The sequence below is a fragment of the Salarias fasciatus genome, chromosome 12, assembly GCF_902148845.1.
Source record: "Salarias fasciatus chromosome 12, fSalaFa1.1, whole genome shotgun sequence".
Classification (NCBI taxonomy): domain Eukaryota; kingdom Metazoa; phylum Chordata; class Actinopteri; order Blenniiformes; family Blenniidae; genus Salarias; species Salarias fasciatus.
The window spans coordinates 30,974,573-30,990,858 of record NC_043756.1 but is presented as its reverse complement, the minus strand read 5'-3'; the positions used below and the strand labels follow the sequence as shown (position 1 = coordinate 30,990,858).

At 49.7% G+C, this 16,286-nt stretch overlaps 1 protein-coding gene across 3 annotated transcripts in view; it reads right to left on the bottom strand.

The window, feature by feature from the left end:
- LOC115397564 (phospholipid-transporting ATPase ID-like) overlaps positions 1–16,286 on the bottom strand; it is a 33,553-nt gene that overhangs the window by 12,390 nt on the left and 4,877 nt on the right. For 2 of the 3 annotated variants that reach the window (XM_030103919.1, XM_030103920.1), the window contains exons 1-4: positions 16,060–16,185; positions 4,046–4,124; positions 3,430–3,488; positions 1,750–1,863 (exon numbers count right to left, since the gene is read on the bottom strand). In XM_030103919.1, the coding sequence (XP_029959779.1) occupies positions 1,750–1,863; positions 3,430–3,488; positions 4,046–4,088 (216 nt within the window). In that variant the 5' untranslated portion in view covers positions 4,089–4,124; positions 16,060–16,185. Of the gene's footprint in view, positions 1–1,749; positions 1,864–3,429; positions 3,489–4,045; positions 4,125–7,357; positions 7,361–16,059; positions 16,186–16,286 lie in introns of those variants that run through there. The other variant, XM_030103921.1, reaches the window with a different exon arrangement.

Below are 16,286 nucleotides of genomic sequence, written 5' to 3'. Positions count from 1 at the left end.
GGAGGAAGATGCTCTATAATCTGATGTCAGAGGAGGAAGATGCTCTATAATCTGATGTTAGAGGAGGAAGATGCTCTATAATCTGGTTTATAGAGGAGGAAGATGCTCTATAATCTGATGTTAGAGGAGGAAGATGCTCTATAATCTGGTTTATAGAGGAGGAAGATGCTCTATAATCTGATGTTAGAGGAGGAAGATGCTCTATAATCTGGTGTTAGAGGAGGAAGATGCTCTATAATCTAATGTTAGAGGAGGAAGATGCTCTATAATCTGATGTTAGAGGAGGAAGATGCTCTATAATCTAATGTTAGAGGAGGAAGATGCTCTATAATCTGATGTTAGAGGAGAAAGATGCTCTATAAGATGGTGTTAGAGGAGGAAGATGCTCTATAATCTGATGTTAGAGGAGGAAGATGCTCTATAATCTAATGTTAGAGGAGGAAGATGCTCTATAATCTGATGTTAGAGGAGGAAGATGCTCTATAATCTAATGTTAGAGGAGGAAGATGCTCTATAATCTGATGTTAGAGGAGGAAGATGCTCCATAATCTGGTGTTAGAGGAGGAAGATGCTCTATAATCTGATGTTAGAGGAGGAAGATGCTCTATAATCTGATGTTAGAGGAGGAAGATGCTCTATAATCTGATGTCAGAGGAGGAAGATGCTCTATAATCTGATGTTAGAGGAGGAAGATGCTCTATAATCTGGTTTATAGAGGAGGAAGATGCTCTATAATCTGATGTTAGAGGAGAAAGATGCTCTATAAGATGGTGTTAGAGGAGGAAGATGCTCTATAATCTGATGTTAGAGGAGGAAGATGCTCTATAATCTAATGTTAGAGGAGGAAGATGCTCTATAATCTGATGTTAGAGGAGGAAGATGCTCTATAATCTAATGTTAGAGGAGGAAGATGCTCTATAATCTGATGTTAGAGGAGGAAGATGCTCCATAATCTGGTGTTAGAGGAGGAAGATGCTCTATAATCTGATGTTAGAGGAGGAAGATGCTCTATAATCTGATGTTAGAGGAGGAAGATGCTCTATAATCTGATGTCAGAGGAGGAAGATGCTCTATAATCTGATGTTAGAGGAGGAAGATGCTCTATAATCTGGTTTATAGAGGAGGAAGATGCTCTATAATCTGATGTTAGAGGAGGAAGATGCTCTATAATCTGATGTTAGAGGAGGAAGATGCTCTATAATCTAATTTTAGAGGAGGAAGATGCTCTATAATCTGATGTTAGAGGAGAAAGATGCTCTATAAGCTGGTGTTAGAGGAGGAAGATGCTCTATAATCTGATGTTAGAGGAGGAAGATGCTCTATAATCTGATGTCAGAGGAGGAAGATGCTCTATAATCTGGTTTATAGAGGAGGAAGATGCTCTATAATCTGATGTCAGAGGAGGAAGATGCTCTATAATCTGATGTTAGAGGAGGAAGATGCTCTATAATCTGATGTCAGAGGAGGAAGATGCTCTATAATCTGGTTTATAGAGGAGGAAGATGCTCTATAATCTGATGTCAGAGGAGGAAGATGCTCTATAATCTGATGTTAGAGGAGGAAGATGCTCTATAATCTGGTTTATAGAGGAGGAAGATGCTCTATAATCTGATGTTAGAGGAGGAAGATGCTCTATAATCTGATGTTAGAGGAGGAAGATGCTCTATAATCTGCTGTTAGAGGAGGAAGATGCTCTATAAACTGATATTAGAGGGGGAAGATGCTCTATAATGCGGGAGTCCTTGGTACCTGGAGCACCAGCAGGACCAGGAAGTAGGCGTTGGCGATCCTCTGGAACTGCTCGAACAGGTTGAGCGGCAGGAAGGTGAGGAGGTTGTACTTGGAGGTCTTGATGGCGTTGGTCTGGAGGAGGAGCAGAGAAGGTTCCGTTTATCGCCATGGCGGCGGGAAGACGGGGTCAGTTTGGTTCTGAGGCGGGATTAAAGCGTCCCGTCACTCAGCGCTTCATTCAACCAGGAAGCAGAAGCAGGAAACAGGAAGTAGGAGCAGGAAGAAGGAGCAGGAAGCAGGAAGCAGTGTTGTCAGTGCTGGATGTTGTTTATATGAATGAATCAAAGCTCTGGGTTCTGTTTAATGGAGACCTGCTGCTCTGCATCCAGACGGGGGGGGGGGGGGGGGGGGGGGGGCATTCAGGACCTGTCTAAATATTTACTGGAGTTGAAACAGAATGAAATGAAACAGGAAGCTGTCTCTCCGGCTGTTGTGCTGAACTTCTCTTTTCATTGGATGCTTCTCCTGGTATTGACCTGGTCACCGGGTGGGCCCGCTCAGCCTTGTCTTATCGCCACATCTCCCCCTCCACCCACTGACTCCGCCCACTGACTCCGCCCACTGACTCGGCACTCGGCTCTGCCGGGAAGCCGGGGAGGGGTGTTGAGCGCTCACAGCCGCTCTGGAGTTTCCCAACACAGCCTCAACAGTCACAGAGGCTTTTATTCTGAAAGGGACGGTGTCTGAGTGGAGACCGGACCCTGGTTCCTCCACGTTCTCCGGCCCGCAGCAGGGTTCTGCGGCTACAGAACCGTTTCACCGTCTTGTTGTTCTGGAGCCAATAAACATGCTGAGAATCTGAAACTCTTTTCTCATTTCCCCTTTTTTCTTTTTTCCTTCTTTTTTCTGCTTTTATCTTTTGTTTTTTCCCTTTTCTGCTTTTGTTCCTCCTTTTAAATTTTATTTATTTTGTTTCTGTTTTTTTCTTTACTCTTTCTCAGTTTCCACTCTGTTTTTCTTCAGTTATTTTTTCCTTCTTTCTCCTTCCCTCCATCTTCCCCTCGGGCCGGTTCTCCATGCTCCGCTCCGTCAGCGTTCCGGGAGGTTCTTCTCCCACCGCCCGCTCCGTTCCAACGATGAGTCTGCTTCCGGTTCTGATAGAGAGGTCAGGACGGAGCGAGAGCCAAGGACAGGTCAGAGGTCAAAGGTCAAAGGTCAGGTACGGGGCGATCCACTGGGAAAGATACGACCTGAGCCGAGTGGGAGAAAAGTGATGTTCGGAGCAGCTGCAGTGGCACACACACACACACACACACACACACACACACACACACACACACACACACACACACACACACAGTCTTGTATTTCTATCCTTGTGGGGACCTTCCATTGACACCATTCATGTCTAGCCCCTAACCCTGACCCTTACCCTAACCCTAACCCACACCACAACCAAGCCTAACCCTAAAGAAATGTTTTTGCACTTTTACTTTTTTCAGTAACAACAACATGGTCAAGAAAACACTGTTTCTCCTACTTAGGACCGGAAAAAGGTCCCACAAGGCACGTCGTTCCACGTTTTGCTATCCTTGTGGGGACATTTGGCCCCGACAAGGATAGAAATACAAGAACACACACACACACACACACACACACACACACATACACACACACACACACACAGCTCGTACTCACTGCATATTTAAAGGACAGGTTGTGTTCGCGGTCGTTGGCTCTGACTTTCCTCTCCAGCTCTGAAAACACGACGATTTATTAGAAGAACAGGAGAACAGGGAGAACACGGAGAACAGGGAGAACAACACACTGGAACAGTATCAATCGGAGAACACGGACTTTGGCTCCATCTTGTTTCCACCTGTTTCCGCAGCAACAGATCCAGAGAGTTTCAAGGCTCCACCTCGGAACCGTTTCCGAAAACGCTGATTTTCATCAGCGTTGCCATGCCAACGGACCCTGAACCCCCTCAGGCCTGCGGATCCAGATCTCTAGAACCAGAATCTGTTGGTTCTTCACATCCTGTTCTGACAGCTGGACATGTTCTTCCAACTAATGAGAACATCTTCACATTCAGAACCTTTATAGTGAGCGCTAAGGGCCGGGCGCACGTCTCCGGACGGTTCTAACGGTCCTCAAGGTTCTGACAGTTCTGAAGGTTCTGAAGGTCCTCATGGCTCTGACGTTCAGAAAGCTCTAAAGTTTCTAAAGCTACTGAGAATGCTGAAAGTTCTGAATGGTTTGAAGGTTCTGCAGGTTCTGCAGGTTCTGCAGGTTCTGAAGGTTCTGGACTCACCTCTCTCTTTCTTCCTCACACAGTCCAGGCTGAAGAACGACATGTTGTTCTCCTGCTGCTATTGGTCCATCGTGCAGATCTGGGAGGAGAAGAAGAACCGTTAGAGTTCTCAGAGGAAGAACCACCAATAAGACTGGACCAGAACCGGTTTTCTGTCCAAAGGCCTTCAGAACACCCCTGGTTCTGCTCGGATCTTTTCACTGAGACTCAAACTTTAAAGACAAACCCGGTCTTTCTGCTGGACCTCTGAAACTCAGCCAGAACCGGGTTCATCCAGTGGAACCCGGACTCCGGTCCGCTTGGAGCCAAAACTCTGACCGACATGGTTCAGAACCTCCGGTCCAAAACAAAGACCAGATCCAACCCGACGCTCTCAGAGAAGGTTGTTAAAAAGGCAGTTTGACGTTCTGGCAAAAAACGACTCTGAAGACCCTGTCCTGGACTCTAAGGTCCCTGTCCTGGACTCTAAGGTCCCTGTCCTGGACTCTAAGGTCCCTGTCCTGGATTCTAAGGTCCCTATCCTGGACTCTAAGGTCCCTGTCCTGGACTCTAAGGTCCCTGTCCTGGACTCTAAGGTCCCTGTCCTGGATTCTAAAGAGCCTGTCCTGGACTCTAAGGTCCCTGTCCCGGACTCTAAGGTCCCTGTCCTGGACTCTAAGGTCCCTGTCCTGGACTCTAAGGTCCCTGTCCTGGACTCTAAGGTCCCTGTCCTGGATTCTAAAGACCCTGTCCTGGACTCTGGACGTTGTGGTGGTTTCAGATTAATCAGCAGTTTCGCTCCATATAAACACATGAAGACCTGAAGACAGACTCCAGACTGCTGGAGCTGAGCGTGGACGTTCTCCGCCGCCGCTGACATCAGGGACGTCAGGGACATCGGGGTTTTTCCACACCCTGCTCTATGAGCAAACCGGAGCTTTAATTCCTGACTGGAACCTTTGTTTGTTTCAGGCCCAGAAGGAAAGTTTGGCTGAAACAGAAGTTTATGGTCCAGGGTGGGACAGAGAGAGAGAGAGAGAGAGAGAGAGAGAGAGAGAGAGAGAGAGAGAGAGAGAGAGGGGGGGGGGGGGGCTGCGCTCTTCCTGTCCTTCCAGGAGTTTCTTCCAGCAGGTTTTCTTCAGCTGCAGCTGCTGGAAGCTTTTCCCATGTAGGGCAGAGAGACTGAGAGGGCGGGCCGGACGGGAAACAGGCGGCAGACAACAGGCAGCAGACAACAGGCGGCAGGCAACAAGGCAACAAGGCAACAAGGCAACAGGCGGCAGACAACAGGCAGCAGGCAACAAGGCAACAGGCAGGAGGCAACAGCTACAGGATTCAAGCAAACAGGCGGCAGACAACAAGCGGCAGGCAACAGTGACAGATAACAGGCAGCAGGCAACAGACGGCAGGCAACAAGGTAACAAGGCAACAGGCAGGAGGCAACAGCTACAGGATTCAAACAAACAGGCGGCAGACAACAAGCGGCAGGCAACAGTGACAGATAACAGGCAGCAGGCAACAGGCAGCAGGCAACAAGGCAACAGGTAACATTAGGCAGGAAACAGGTGGCAGGCAACAAGGCAACAGGCGGCAGGCAAGAGGCAACAGCGACAGGAGGCAAGCAACAGGCGGCAGGCAACAAGGCAACAGACAACAGGCGGCAGGCAACAGTGACAGATAACAGGCAGCAGGCAACAGACGGCAGGCAACAAGGTAACAAGGCAACAGGCAGGAGGCAACAGCTACAGGATTCAAACAAACAGGCGGCAGACAACAAGCGGCAGGCAACAGTGACAGATAACAGGCAGCAGGCAACAGGCAGCAGGCAACAAGGCAACAGGTAACATTAGGCAGGAAACAGGTGGCAGGCAACAAGGCAACAGGCGGCAGGCAAGAGGCAACAGCGACAGGAGGCAAGCAACAGGCGGCAGGCAACAAGGCAACAGACAACAGGCGGCAGGCAACAGACAGCAGGCAACAGCTACAGGCAACAAGGCAACAGGCAGCAGACAACAGGTGGCAGGCAGGAGGCAACAGCTACAGGCAAAAGGTGACAGGAGGCAAGCAACAGGCGGCAGGCAACAGTGACCGACAACAGGCAGCAGGCAACAGCTACAGGTAACAAGGCAACAGGTAACATTAGGCAGGAAACAGGTGGCAGGCAACAAGGCAACAGGCGGCAGGCAAGAGGCAAGGCAATCTGACAGTGAACAGCCGAGATTTCACTATTCATCTATTTGAATGACGATGTTCAGCAAACTGAACTGAATCACAAACAACCGGTTCCGGGTGACACCATCACCCGATAGAGTCGACAGGTCCGACTGTTCAGACACTGTCACCCGATACAGTCGACAGGTCCGACTGTTCAGACACCGCCACCCGATACAGTCGACAGGTCCGACTGTTCAAACCCGGTTCCCTCTTCTGTCAGTCAGAGCAGGAAGCTGAACAGTCGGATGAGGAGAGACGAGTGTGACGTCAGGTGTTCACACACCGATCAGCCGACAGCATGACACCGTTTTTTAATGCAAAACTACATGAACGACCTTATGAGCTGCGAACTCCTGGGGTCAAGGTCAAACCGCTTCTATCATTTTATCCGGAATTCAAAGTGAGAAATGAGACAGAAGAGACAGGCGAGTCTCATCAGCGTGAGTCAGTGTGTGTGTGTGTGTGTGTGTGTGTTTCCAGGCATTCCTGGTAAAACAGACATTCCTCAGTAATTTCATGTGCCTGTTATTTATAGACTCAACGCTGACGTCACCTCGGCAACCAGCAGCACGGTGGGCGGGCGGGGGAGCGTGTGCGCACACCACACACCACACACACACACACACACACACACACACACACACACACACACACACACACACACACACACACACACACACACACACACACCTCCTGAAAGCTGCCTGGTCATTTCCTCCAGCCTCGCGCTGAGCTGAGGGGCGTCGCCACCGCTGCCGTCGCCGTGACGACACCCGGTGACGTTTCAGACGGACCCTGAAGTTCTGAATTAGTTCTGGCCTCCATGTTTTCTCTGATCGCCAACAGGCGTCACCTTCGGGTTTGTAGAAGTTACCGAACTTGGTTAACGGTTAGTCTTCAACCAGACTGGTGGAACTGAACCCCGGAGTCAGACTCACCTGTGACTGACTCCAGGTGGGGGGCGGGGTCAGAGGTCGCTCACATGAATGAGCGTCCTGTCCGCTCCGGTGTCGGGTTTCTGCGGTGAACACTGGCTCTTTATTCAGAGCCGAAGAGAAAGGAGCAGCCGGGCTGTCTCGCTGTCTCACAACAGGACCGACTGATGGCGGCAGGTTTCACCGCCTGACGACCAGAAACGCTGTAGTTTACATGTTTGTCCTCCAGCTGGAGCTGCTCAAACGGTGTTTCCTGGAGGTTTACCGTCCATCCGACCATGTGACAGTGGTGACCAGGGGTGTCCAACCTTTTTTGGGCCAAGATCTACTTTTCAATTATTCAATCCTTTAGGGTCGACCCAGGACTGGCCCTGCTGGACCGGTGGGTGGGTGGGGGGTGGGGGTGGGGGGGGAGGTAACGCTATACTTGTTCCAAAACAAGTGATTTCAAAATAAAATCTGTGTCGTGTTTTTGCCTTAATATTCTAGTTTTTTACTTCTTCTGGCAGAAAACAGAACGGACAGCGTGATGTAGTCATTATTCGCTTTAGAAGAATCAAAGGTTTGTTCTTCTACTGCGGGAAAGTCAAACGACACCAAACAGCTCTATGACTGGAGTGGCTCTGCGTTGCCAGATTGGGCGGGTTTCTGCCAAATCAAGCTTCTTTTTTGAACACGTTGGACTGATTGATGAAATGATTGTGTTTATGACGAGTTTTTTTATTATACAAATACGGTTTTAACGTGCATTTTCACCCGAGATGGCGGTTTGGGCTGCTTTCTATTGAGTTAAACGGGTTTCATATTGTTTACGGGGGAGAGCGACAGATCTGGCAACCTCCTCCGTCAGACTGCACAGACATGTCAGGCGGTGATGTGGTGATTCCGCTCCGTAGATGGAATGCAGCCATTTCGCAGCCGGACCGCATCCAGTGTGCATCAGCGTGCTGCGTGCGCACACACACACATTCACACGCGCACACACTTGTTGCTTTTTTCTTTCATTTTTTCAACCACACAAACTTTTTTTTTTCCCCCTGCACCTCGCGGTCTACCTGGGGACACTCCGCGATGGTGGTGATGGTGGTGATGGTGTGGACGGGGGAGATGGTGTGGACGGTGGTGACGGTGTGGACGGTGGAGATGGTGTGGACGGTGGTGACGGTGTGGACGGTGGAGATGGTGTAGATGGTGTGGACGGTGGAGATGGTGTGGACGGTGTTGACGGTGTAGATGGTGTGGACAGTGGAGATGGTGTGGACGGTGTGGACGGTAGTGAAGATGATGACGGTGGTGATGGTGTCGATATAACAAATATCAATCAGCTCCTGGAAGGCTTCACTGTGGAGGGTTAGCAGCTAAATGCTAACATGACCAGCTGGCCAATGAGAAGAGAGCGTTGCAGACACCTGTGCTAATGCTAATGCTAATGCTAATGCTAATGCTAATGCTAACAATAGGAAATTTGTCAAAAACTAGCTGTGTCGGATTTAAATCAGAATAAGCTGAGTGGATCAGTGACGCCACTGAAGGCTCTCTTCTTCTCTAACTGGACTCATGCTGGACGGACTCACTTCGCCACCGTGTGGCATGAGGAGGAATGACATCATCAGTAAACCCGGATCAACGTGACTGCCTGGCGTTCAGACGTGGAGGCGGGGCTTTCTTCACGCCAGGTCAACTTCCTGGACTGAAATCCTGCTGAGGCAGAGCGCTGAGACAGCAGTGTGGCTTCCCACAGGCCGGCCAATCAGAGGAGAGGAGGGCCAGCACGGCTGCTGCTCCCGCAGTCTGTGTGTGTGTGTGTGTGTGTGTGTGTGTGTGTGTGTGTGTGTGTGTGTGTGTGATAGGTGATTGTAGTTTCGTCGTCTCAGGAGTGAGATTGAGGAAAAAGTCTCTTTGACTCAGATTCTAATCTCTGCTGTCAGATTTACTGAGGAGCTGAAAGTTAGAAACACTCCAGATAATCAAAAGGAGCCGGAGTCACGGTTAGCCCAAGACCCTGCGGAGCAGCTAGCATGTAGCAGTTAGCCTGTAGCATGTAGTCGTGAGCATGTAGCATGTAGGAGTTAGCATGTAATAATTAACATGTAGTAGTTAGCATGTAGCAGTTAGCATGTAGCATGTAGGAGTTAGCATGTAATAATTAACATGTAGTAGTTAGCATGTAGCATGGCTCGGACCAGTTAAACTACTGAAAAAAATCATTTCAACTGCTGCACCAAATGTCTGATGGAGAAGCTGCTGGTTAAGGAACTTGTTCAGTTGCAGGTTAAGCTGCTGGTTAAGGAACTTGTTCAGTTGCAGGTTAAGCTGCTGGTTAAGTTCCTGGTTAAACTACGGGTTAAGTTGCTGGTAATGCAGCTGGTGAAGCTGCTGGTTGAGTGGCTGGTGTTGTATTAACTCTCTGTCCTCCATATTTTAGCAGAACTTGATTTATGAAAGATTGGTACTTGTGCAGTACCGACAGCCGATACTGGTATCGGTATCGGCATCTGTATCGGTACCTAAACCAGAATAAGGAGAGCAAAACCCTCGCTTGTGTTTTTCAGGGTCCTCGGAGCTCCAGACCCTCCAGACCCTCCAGCTGGCGCTATCAGTGGAACCTTCTCGCCAAGTACCGGCCTTATCAGTCCTCCGGCTAAAAATACAGACCAGACTCCCAGAGTCTGTAGGAAGCAGAGACACAGGGGGACTGAAGAATCTACGCTGGTCCAGGTCCTGGTCCAGACTGGTCCAGGTCCTGGTCCAGACTGCTCCAGGTCCTGGTCCAGACTGGTCCAGGTTCAGGTTGTATCAGATGACCTGATTCCCTCCTTCGTGACGTTGAAGGATTTCTCGACACTCTGGTGTCACATGACTCTCATGACCATATAAGGAAGTAGACTGATGATGTCATCATCCAGCTGAGAGCAGCGGTCAATCAAACTGATCAGTGAGGGATGAAGATGAAGAGTCTCTCTCTCTCTCTCTCTCTCTCAGCTCCTCTGGATTCAAAACCTGATTCTGAGTCGAAGCTCTCTCTCAAACATATGGCTCTTGGGCCAAAACAGGCCCTCAAGAGATCCCAGTCGGCCATGGTGACGGTTGAAGACATTTCTTTCAGCTTTGGACACATGAGATCCTTCAATACGCTTCACTGAATCTTCCAGCAGAGAGTTTCAGTCAGACCGGCTTCGTGTTGAGATGAGAGTCGTTCTCTGGACTGAATGTTTAGTTGTTCCTGACGCTGACGCCGCTTCACTCTGTTTCCATTCCGCTGATCTGAAACAGTGTTCCCAGGACTGGAGGGCTGCGCTGATGTGACGCAGAGAGGCGGAGATCGCTGCAGCTTTAACTCAAACAGGCCCGTTTCGCTCTGAACCGCAACGCTCGTGGCGGGAAGGAGTGTGAGTGTGAAGGAAGTGGGCAGAGAAAAGACGAAAAGGAAGCCGACTTCCTCAAATGAGCAACTGCGGTGAAAAACTCTTCTCACCGATTCTAGATTTAAAGGTGTGAGAAGGATTGAAACTCATCAGGAGTCACTGATTAACACGAGAATGACCTGGAATAACAATAGATTAACACCAGATTAACAGTGGATTAACAATGGATTAGCACCAGATTAGCCTGGATAAACCTGGATTACTGCTTGGTTTCAGTTAAAAACTCCCACTCTCAGTTTCTGCAGACTGAAATAATCAGAATCCATCAGCACAGGACTCACTGAGTTTAGAGGTTTTTCACAATAACGCCGGGTTCACACCGGCTGCGGTCCGGCTGCGGTCCGGCTGCGGTCCGGCTCCGGTCCGGCTGCGGTCCGGCTCCGGTCCGGCTCCGGTCCGGCTCCGGTCCAGCTCCGGTCCGGCTCCGGTCTGGCTCCGGTTCAGTTCTGGTCCGGCTCCGGTCCGGCTCCGGTCCGGCTCCGGTCCGGCTCCGGTCCGGCTCCGGTCCAGCTCCGGTCTGGCTCCGGTTCAGTTCTGGTCCAGCTCCGGTCTGGCTCCGGTCCGGCTCCGGTTCAGTTCCGGTCCGGCTCCGGTCCGGCTCCGGTCCGGCTGCGGAACGGACACCGCAGCTAATCCGTAGTCATAAAAATCAGGGCCGTGGTTCACACTGGCCTTTACGGAGCTCTGGTAACTTTCCGCAAGGATCCTGTTTTTCCGTCGCCGCAGCCCTACCAGGTCAATCCAGACGGAAGCAAGTCGGCGCCGGAAGGAAACGCGATACGTGTTCCAAAATAAGTGATTTCAAAATAAAACCTGTCGTGTTTTTGCCTTAATATTCCATTTTTTTTATTCTTCTGGTAGAATACAGAACAAACCGTGTGGTGCAGTCATTAACTGCATTAAAAGAACGAACGGTTTTGTTCTTCGTCACTGCAGGAAAGTCAAACGACACCAAAATGGCACAAAACAGCTCTGTGACCGGAGCGGCTCTGTGTCGCCAGATTGGGCAGGTTTCTGCCAAATCAAGCTTCTTTTTTAACATGTCGGACGGGTTGATGAAATGCTTTTGTGTTTGTGACGTGTTTCTTACTACACAAATATGGTTCTTACAGTTGTTACATGTATTTTCAACCGAGATGGCGCTTTGGGCTGCCTTCTATTGAGTTAAACGGGTTTCATATTGTCTGGGGGGGAGTGTGACAGATCTGGCAACCTCCTCCAGCGGACTGCAGAGACACCAGAGGCGGTGTGAAACCGTGCTGCGGGATACCGGACCGGAGACGGAACGCATCCAGTGTGAACCCGCCGGTGAACTTCATAATGGGGTTGGACCGATACCGGTACGGGACTGATACCAGTCCGATACCAGTGTCGGTCTGATACCGGTACCGGTATTTTCCGGTACCGCACAGATTCCTCCAGCAGCTCCACAACCTGACGTTTTGTTCAGGTTTTATTTTGAATGCATTCATTTAAATTTCTGTGTGTGCAGTGACTCTTATTTTGAAAATCGCTTCTGCCAGCAATAAATTTCTGGTCTGAACTCCGTCAGTTCTGTTGTTGTTGTTGTTGTCGTTGTCGTTGTCGTTGTTGTTGACGCATCGTTACACCCTCTTGAAGGCCTGGTGCTGCTTCAGGAGGTTTTAGAGCTGCTGCTCACTGCGAGGCTGACGGAGGCGACGGAGCTTTGACTTAGAGACGGTTGGAAGTGACTGTTTGCAGTTTTCAAATTTCCCAGCTGACCTCAAACGCAGCATGGGTTTAATGTGAAACTGTCCCGCCGGTCTGTTCTGTTTGTTCTGTGGCGTTTCTGCAGCTTCCTGTTGGGGTTACTGATTACTGTTTTTCTCCGTTGGTTTGGCTCATTTCTTGAAACTGAATTTACATTTTCAAAACAACAAACAAATCTCCAAACTACCCCGTACCTGCTCACAACAGAACGGTGTTTCTCATTCATGTCATCACATTGGAAATGTCTTCGTACATGTCTCAATGTCTCAGAAAATCTTTGCAAATAATTAACCACAGTAAGGACAGATTTAGCACAATTCCCCAGTGAATAGGTCATGTTGATCTAAACTGACTGACTGATTCTCAGTCTGATGGTTGTTCTCTCCAAAACATATCGGCATGATTTCATTGTATCAGTCACCACCTGGAAAATCATCTGTTCAACTGTCAAAATTAGTCAAAAACACACTTCAGTACCAGGAATACCAGACATGGAGGTGTTTGCATGAAGGTGAGGAGGACAGTCAAAAGGAGGACCAGTGAAGAAGTGAGCTGTGAAACTCCAGCTTCATTTACAGCACTGTGGGCTACATCCAGTTTTCCTTTTTGTTTTGTTTTGTTTCTTGTTTCTTTGTTTCTTTGTTGTTTTGTTGTTTTTTCCAGTATATTGAACTCCGATGGATAAAAGTTGCTCTGTGTGTGAATAAAAATGATAACAGTTTCCTTGGAGGTATGAGAGCGACGTGTGAATCAGAACCTGAAGGTTCTTCTGACTGTAAAATGCTTTTTGTCTTCATTTTCTTATACACGATATTTCCTACTAGCTAAAAAACCCAAAGAAGAAAATAACAACTATCACAGTAACCATGTGTGGGTTCTCTCCGGGTTCTCCGGCTTCCTCCCACGGTCCAAAAACATGCATGTCAGGTTAGCTGGTCACCCTAATTTGCCCCTAGGTAAGAATGTGAGAGTGAATGGTCTGTCTGTATATCTATGTCGGCCCTGCGACAGACTGGAGACCTGTCCAGGGTGACCCCGCCTTCGGCTCCAGCCACGACCCCGAAAGGGAGAAGCGGTAGAAAATGAATGAATGAATGAATGAACAGTAACCACTGTGAATGAAGGACTGGGCTCAGACAGAAAGGTAGATGAGGAATATTTCAGTGGTCCTCTGCCTTTAATGACAAAAAACCTAAACATTCTGACTGTCAGAGCTCACACGATGCCAAAAGGACAAAGCATTTTGAGGACACTGACCATCTGTTTAAGAAAGAAATTTAGTTTTTCCACCTGAGTGAGCTGCTTTGGCCGAGATCTGATCTCTGACAGGTGAACCGTGGCTCTGCTGAACGGTCCAGGTGGTTTTTGGCAGGAGAACCAAGAGAACTGAGAACGCCCGGTCTGTTTGGAGAAATGAGCCGAAGCTGTTGAGAAGGATCTTTAAGTTTTGGAGGCTCTGACTGTTTATATGGGGAAGAAATGAAGCTTTGAAACATGAGTGAACAGTTTTGGGATGGAGATGAGCTTTGGCAAGTGAACTCTGGTGTTGAGCTGAACTGTAAGACCGTTTTGCCAAATGATCTTCGACTTTTGAAAATGTAATTTCAGTTTCAAGAAATGAGCCAAACCAATGGAGAAAAACTGTAATACCAGGACCTCCAGTATACCCTGACCTCCTTTCTCCTCTCAGTCACATGGGGGACAGTTTGGACGAAGACGAGGGGACAGAGACGAGGACACGGCACAAAGTCAACCACCAGCAACACCACGCGGAAATCAGAGGGAAAACTGAACGAAACATTAAAATCCTGCAGCCGGAAGAACGGCGGAGAAAAAGCTCCAAACAAACAAACAAACAAACAAACAAACAAACAAACAAAACAAACAGACAGACAGACAGACAGACAGACGGACATGTTGACAGAGAGACGGTCCGGGTTCCAGTCTGAACATTTCACTGCTCCAAGTTAATGTTCACTTTGTTCTTCTGGGACGTGTCCAAGTGTCCCAATGTCCACTGGGACACGGCGTGGAGGTGTGGACACAGCGTGGAGGTGGGGACACAGCGTGGACATTGGGCCGCGGCCCGGTGCGTCCCACCGGGTTCTGTCCCGTCCTGGAGAACGGCTCCTGAGTCCGGCGGTTCCGACGGAACCAAAACAAAAAGCCTCTGAATTATTGAGGTGACCTGTGAGGGCAGGAGGCCACGCCCCCTTCTCGCCTTACAGCGGGGCGGAACCTGAAGAGAACCTCCGCCTCTTCCGTCTCTGTGGAAACACGTTCTGACAGCGGCGAGGAGCAGCGCAGTGCCGCGGAACACAGAACCCGAGAACCCCAAACCCTGTACACACACCCCTCCCATCCAGAACCCAGAACCCCAAACACACACCCCTCCCATCCAGAACCCAGAACCCCAAACACACACCCCTCCCATCCAGAGCCCAGACCTCCCTCCTCAGAGAAGCGTACTGCATCACTCCTCCTACAGTCCTGTTCTCCTGTTCTTCATGTTTACAGAAGGAGAACAGACAGCGGCGCCCCCTAGTGGACCAACATGAGAGCGACAGGGTCTACAGAACGTTTCCGTGGAAACGGGAAACTTTCCTGAAGTGTAGGTAGAAAAACAAAGAAAATCTGCCGAACATCTTTTATTTGATGGAGTCAGAACAGGAAGCTCCGCCCACTTATTAAGCTCCACCCACTTCTTCCTCCAGTAAACATTTGAGAACAAACAAGAGTCAGGTGGTTAACAGACTCTTACTTTGGAAAACGAGTCTGAAACAGGAAGAGAAATAAAGATTCAACACAAGTGGAACAACCTAACACAACAATACAACAAACAACACAACGCATCTCAACAAAAACGACAGCGTAACACAACACAACACTCAACAGGAAATAACATAACACAACAATACAACAACACAACGCATCTCAACACAAACCAACACAACATAACACACACAACATGATAGAAATTAACACAACACACACAACAATACAACACAATGCATCTCAACACACAGCCCTCCAGCCCAGAGGTGGAGTGAGGTGGAGTAAATTGGAGTGAGATGGAGTGAGGTGGAGTGAGATGGAGTGAGATGGAGCGAGATGGAGCGAGGTAAAGTGAGGAAGACTTTCTGATGAAGAACAGTCGTTTCCTCTGAGCTCGGATCTGCTCAGTGTTCAGTCTGAAGCGTTTCTGCTTCTGAGCTTCTCTGGGTTCTCCAGCTCTCTAAGGTCTCTGTCTCTTGTTTCCCTCCTGGTTTCTCCGGGTTCTCTTGATTCCCTCCTGGGTTCTCTGGTTCCCTCTTGGGTCCTCTGGTTCCCTCCTGGGTTCTCCGGGTTCCCCGGTTCCTTCCGGTCCACGCTGAGCCTCCGGTCTTCGGGGAAACTGAAGCTGTTCTCTGGTTTCGCTCCTCGAGCCTCGTGTTGTTCCAACATCTGTCTGCATCAGGAAACTTTCTCTGGCTGGAGGCTTCAAGAGCAGCGGGGAAACAAAGGAGCAGAGAGCGGCGGAGGACCGGAGGACCGGAGGACCGGAGGACCGGACCCGAACCCGTACCCCCCCAACACTTCACTCTTTCCGTTACTTTCCCCCGGACGCGGCTCGGAGGAGCGCGACGCGTCGCGGCTTCCTGCTCTCCTCGATCCACCAGACCCCCCCTGACCTCTGACCCCCCCAGCTTCACCTCGAGCCCCAGAAGGTCGGCGGCGCGCGGTGTCTTACCGTGCGTCCCGTGCGTCCCGTGCGTCCCGCCGCTGCGTCCCAGCTGCGTCTTTCTCAGAGTCAAAGTGTCCAAACTGCGAGAAACAAGCGGTAATGTTTTCCTCCCGTCCTCCCACGGACGCTGAGTGAACCTCCTCCCTCCTCCTCCTCCCTCCTCCTCCTCCTCTTCCTCCTCCTCCTCCTCCTCCCTCCTCCCTCCTCCCTCTCCTCCTCCTCCTCCTCCTCCC